The sequence below is a fragment of the Catharus ustulatus genome, chromosome 1 (assembly GCF_009819885.2).
Source record: "Catharus ustulatus isolate bCatUst1 chromosome 1, bCatUst1.pri.v2, whole genome shotgun sequence".
NCBI lineage: Eukaryota > Metazoa > Chordata > Aves > Passeriformes > Turdidae > Catharus > Catharus ustulatus.
In genome coordinates this window covers 118,467,232-118,472,933 of record NC_046221.1, presented here as the reverse complement: position 1 = coordinate 118,472,933, position 5,702 = coordinate 118,467,232, and the positions used below count along the sequence as shown (strand labels likewise).

Genomic DNA, 5,702 nt, shown 5'->3' with positions numbered 1-5,702 from the left:
AAGCATGTTTGCAAAAAAAAAAAAAAACAAAAAGATACACAACAAACCCATTTCACTGCAATAGCTACAGTCTTTAGAGTTAATCCTCACTATTGTCCATCCACAATATGATGTAATGTTTACCTCACATACAGGCAAGAGAACTCTAGGAAAGAAATGTAAATTTACAGTATTTCTTCCAAACAAAAACAAATGAGGAAAAAATTCATTAGTATTAATTTCTGTGTCTAAACATGCAGAAAGGCAGATTTCATCCTTCTTGAACCAAAACAAATGGTATAAGAATTTTATTCTATTTTAATTTTTAAAGGGCATACTACTAGCACCAGGACACTATGACTTAAATTTCCTTTTAGGAAAGAAATGCAAGTCTGTTATCAAGTGTCACTGCTATATATATGTGCTTGAGGTAAAGAAAAAAAAAAGTCTTTCTCAAGGCCAGATCTCCATTCCTAATTTGGTTATGATAGTTGGATCTAACTTAGTATTTCACATGCTGGCACAATTCTAGTGTCTAATACTTACATTTTCCAGATGGATAACAATATAAAGATTAACTTAAAATAGATCTCTACTTATAGACCTTATAGCAGCAAAAAACAGAAAAGTGTTTCTTTTCTATTACAATTAATCATTGTTCAAACATTTTACCTGTCTTGCCCAGACTGGCATATGAAATCAAACTATTTTCCTGTTTTCCTTATTGTAAGTGGCATTTAAAGTATACAATATAGCTTTCCCTTCCTATTTATCTCAGCTTCTCTTTAAATCAATTAAATTTTGGCTTTCCCCTCCTCTCAAAGCTGCATTGAATTGGCATTTAAATCAAGAAAATTAACATTTCCCTTTTACTGAGGTGTAAAGAACTACAGCCCTTTGTTTGCAAGCACTTTCATGTGCCATTTACCCATATTCTCTCAGGAGTCTGTTATAGCAACATTAGATATTAATTAATGGAGCTGGTTCATTGCTTACTTTGAAGAACTGGCACAAATAACCATGATTTGGCAGGGGTGCTGCTCAAATGCTGAGCTGATCACAGTAAAAGAGCATGTGAACGGTACAAGGACACCACTCTAAGAGCAGAGATTTCTATCACATCAATGCCATTACAAAAGTAAGTTTTTCATAGGACCTAAGTAGATGAAAGCAAACAAGCAAACAATATGCATCCCTCCTCACCACTCCCTGAAAAATAACTGTGCTTGGGTTTGGGGGGGAGTTGTGGGTTATAACTGCTTATCAGCCCTTTAAGCCTGTTCTGCACCCCAAGTTTTGGCTCCGTAAGGACAGAAGGAGCTTAAGTCAAATGAGTAATATGGAAACTTGTCTCTTCTTTGCCATGGTGTTTCCTGAATCTGGTATTTCACATGTATAACAATAAGAAGGCTACAGCATCTCTTTCTTCTGTGATTTCAAGCATCTTCAAAGAGAGTCACAGACACCTTCTTGCAACTATGGTGTTGTCTTTTTCTCTTCCTTTACAACATGGTCTTAAGAAAAAGGTGTTAGGGGTTTTTCCTAGCTTGCACTCCTTTTCTAAGTCACATCAGACCTTGAAGTGACTAAAGGAAGAATGTGATGCACATAGAACACAGACTTTGAGGGGGTTTTAATTTTTTAAAATACTTTGTTTTAAAAAAGAAAAATACATGCACATTCAAAAAGAAAACCCAAACCCACACAGCAACTGCACCACAGGCAAAATGGAACACCAGTCTATTTCTGAAGGCCAAAAATAAGTCAGACAAAATATTGATTAAATCTTTATCAACAAAAAAATCCTAGTATAAAAAAGGGTCATTATGTACACTTAGAGAACAGACAAAGGTGAAACTATACAATAGCAGTAAAGACACAAGTCAATCTAAAGACCCTTAAAATCATGTTTTCAGAATTGTGCTCTTTTCTGTTGTCATCTGCCATGCATTGCCTCCAGACTGTAAACTCCCTGAAGCAGCCACTTGATACACCTTGGAGTTATGCATAACCATGACAACCATTAACCTATAATAAAAAGATGTTGGCTACATTAATGTTTGCTACTGTTAGCTCGTCCACTGATGGGCAAATATCCAGCAGGTTTAATGACAGTACATCAAAAAGTTGCACAGATACTTGTCACAATGTTATCATCCAGCCATACTTGTTATTTTTCATAACCCTTGATGCATTTCAGTCATGCCCAGTAGAATAAACATTCATTATACTAATTAGCTTCATTTAGTCTTCAGCATTGCAATGTTATAGTACCTTTCAAGAGCATGACAAAGGTACACTTGGATAAATAACAATAATGTGATTACTTTGAGTGGAATCCTTTGCCAGATCTAGCCCTCATAACTAATCTGACAGACAGCAGAATATTGATAGAATTAGTTACTTGGTAGATCTTTAAGCCACAACAAAGCAAGCAGAAGAAATCTAAAATGAACTAGAAGTGTCATCTCTGATTAAGGTTGCTCTTCTCCTTGGAAAGGACAATTTCCAATAGGATTACTGGTTTCTTGTGCATCTCCTCTATTCTGTCCTCAAACACCAGCATATAGAGACAGGAATGAAAGTGGTACCTGGATATTTGAAGTTGGGATCTATGCACTGCGCTTGATTAAAGAAACCAAACTGATTATTGCTTGTTTATATAATTGGGCTTTCTAAAGGCAAAGCTACTATTCTTGTAAACTCACACCCTATGATTGATACACAAATACTGGATAAAAGACACGTGCCACACAGCAGTCCTACTCCGGATTATAGGTCTGAATCTTGTTTACATCAGTGTGAGTGCCTATAGAGCTGGTATCTTAAAGGCAACTTAACAGAATCACCTACTGCAAAGTCATTCAATATACGTCTTCGTCCTAAACCTATGATGTCTTATTTTTACTGTCACTTTTCTCTAATTATTCAAGTAAGTCATCAGGATGTTTACACCTGGAAACTTTCATTAGAGAGACATCACAAATTATGGCAAATCTGGAAAGAACACGGTAGGCCATGGATATGTCCATTAAGCAATATCATTTTAGCTACCAAGAAATATTTTGAAAATACACTTTTCCACTCCCCTAAAGGTTTTGTCTTCTTCTTGCAGCTGAACCGAGACATTAGGAAGACCGCAAGCCTCTTGAACAAACACGTCTGTATGTAGCATCTCAATCAGAAAAGCCATCATAGGGTCCTTTTCAACTGTTGGTACTGCAGAAATATATAAAAAAATAAATAGATATACAATACAATAAATAGACTTTTCATTATATTCACCTCAAAGATATTTATTTATCTGCCCAAGTATTTTTAATTCATTCATATCAGCTTTTTAACATAAACTAAAATGGCCAAACTATATAAATGGTTGTGCAAGTTCTATAGGTAGATGATTAAATAAACATCACCGTAAGTGTGAAACAATATTAGGCACTACCACCTTCATAATGTGAAGTATCATATGAGTTCATTGTTTAAAATGAAAACATGGAAAGGTTCTACAGCCTTACACTTGATGTATCTTTTACTTAAATCATCGAAACAGCTTTGCACCCCACCAGATGGTTTTAGCTGATTATGACTTGTTTACCAACACTTTTACCAAAAGGAAAGCAGAGCAAGAAAGTTATCCCCACCATTTTAAAAACAGGACTCACCTGCTTGCTGAGAGTGTTTTTCTGCCAACATTTGGTGGAGAGGGTTCACTATGGAAGAAGCTTTTTATCCACCAATATTTATCAATTAACTCTGGTAACCCTGCCAAAGGAGAAAAGCCCACAACATTAGATACTGAATGAATAACAGGAAAACTGGAAAAGTGTTTCAAAGAGGGAAACAATACCATGTGATGCTTTGTCCTGGTCTGTGATGTTCACAGCATCCAAACAGCTGGAGGAGCTGGAAGAAACACTGGATTCCGAGTTCAGTCTTGCTGTTGGTGGAGAACAGAGACACGCGTAATGAAGAAAAGATGCTTTGAGAGAGTGCACTATTTATAGGTCAGGAGTTTTTCTGACATGCTGCTACCTCAGAGGAAACAATTTCACTGAGTGTAACTTCTATATTATATACACTGTTCTACTACAGTCCTTTTCTTAAGAACTTTTGTATCAGTTTCTCTCTCACTCTACTTTCACTTCCCTTAAAGGCATATTGAGGTCTGTCTGTGTAACTTTTCAGTGAAATCACTGACAAAACTTAAGATCATGGCCACACTGCTATCAAGACAAGCAAGTACATCCTTGAACATTCAAGTCCACAACTACCCAATTGTTATACCTTCCCTTGTGACACAACTAAATACTGCACACACACTAGTGTCCATCCTGGACCTAGGAACCCTAATTCACCACATGTACTCCCAAAGCAATGATTATTTCATATATTTAGAAACAAAAATGTGAATTGATTTTGTATTGTGTCTAAATTTGCAAATTAAATAGGAAGTAAATAGGAAGTACAGGTAGAAACCACGACTTGCTAGGCTAGCACTTTTTCTAGATAATGTTTGCAATCAAATACATACATACATATATATGCATATGATAACTCTAATAAATAATTCTAAATAGAGTAATTTTAAAGAAAAAGGTAGACTGATAGCCAGAAGCAGATGGTCATTTAAACTAAAGTTCTGTAATATGAAAAACTCTCCAAGAAATTAAAAGCTGTTAGGAAAAGACAACTCTTTGCCTCCAGCTCATCCAGACATCACCTGTAACACTTTCTGACACTTTTCCTGGGTACCAGCAACCCGGCCACTTCCTCGGGAGAGGGTCGGGGGGGCTCAGCCTCCCTCCCCCAGAGGTGCTCCCAAAGCAGAGAGAAAGGAAGAGAGGAGAGAAGGGCAGGGGGTGTTTTTGAGAACAACACGCAGCTCCCGGCCCCGCCGAGCACTCACTCCTGTAGTACTGGTTCTTGGCCAGGAGGCAGCCGGCGGACGGGACGGAGGCCATGGCAGCGACTCGACGGGGAATCCGGCTTTCTCCGGGAGGAGCCTGCGGGGAAAAGGACGCGCTGTGCCCGGGGCAGAGGGGGACGCGCTGTGCCCGGGGCAGAGGGGGACGCGCTGTGCCCGGGCAGAGGGGGACGCGCTGTGCCCGGGCAGAGGGGGACGTGCTGTGCCCGGGGCAGAGGGGGACGCGCTGTGCCCGGGGCGGAGGGGGACGCGCTGTGCCCGGGACGGAGGGGGACGCGCTGTGCCCGGGGCAGAGGGGGACGCGCTGTGCCCGGGCAGAGGGGGACGCGCTGTGCCCGGGGCAGAGGGGGACGCGCTGTGCCCGGGGTAGAGGGGGATGCGCTGTGCCCGGGGCAGAGGGGGACGCGCTGTGCCCGGGGCAGAGGTGATGCCCTGTGCCGGGACGGAGGATGCTCCCGGGTCGGGGAGTGGTGCCGCTGCCCCGTGCCCGCTCTCACCTGCGTGTCCCAGGGAGAGCGCCCGTCCAGAGGCAGGAATGGGACCCCGCTCCGCAGCGAGCACCGCCGGGCCCCGGCCGCCCTTTATGGGACGCGGCAGGCGGCTCTCCCCGCCCGGGGGCGGTGGCACGGGCGGGACGGCAGCGGAATGAGGTGACGGGGGGGAAGGAGCCCTCGGCCGCAGCAGCCGCCCGGGTCGGCCCGGGACAGAGCGCGGCGCGTCCCCGCTGCGGCCCCTCGGTCCTTGCTCCTGGCACATCGCTGGAGTGCCCACGCGGGACCAGAGCTGCTGCGTTAAT

At 42.4% G+C, this 5,702-nt stretch overlaps 1 protein-coding gene across 2 annotated transcripts; it reads right to left on the bottom strand.

Annotated features, from left to right (window-relative positions):
- Nucleotides 1-1,753: 1,753 nt before the first annotated feature.
- On the bottom strand, nucleotides 1,754-5,485 carry PPDPFL (pancreatic progenitor cell differentiation and proliferation factor like). 2 transcript variants are annotated; one of them, XM_033081193.2, is made up of 5 exons: nucleotides 5,404-5,485; nucleotides 4,889-4,985; nucleotides 3,830-3,919; nucleotides 3,645-3,744; nucleotides 1,754-3,198 (listed from the first exon to the last, which is right to left on the bottom strand). In XM_033081193.2, exons 2-5 carry the CDS (start codon nucleotides 4,941-4,943, stop codon nucleotides 3,186-3,188), a joined length of 258 nt encoding a protein of 85 aa, XP_032937084.1. In that variant the 5' UTR covers nucleotides 4,944-4,985; nucleotides 5,404-5,485; the 3' UTR covers nucleotides 1,754-3,185. The 2 variants fall into 2 exon arrangements, with proteins under 2 accessions (XP_032937084.1, XP_032937093.1); XM_033081202.2 differs by having other exon boundaries at nucleotides 4,889-5,004; nucleotides 5,404-5,484.
- Nucleotides 5,486-5,702: the final 217 nt, after the last annotated feature.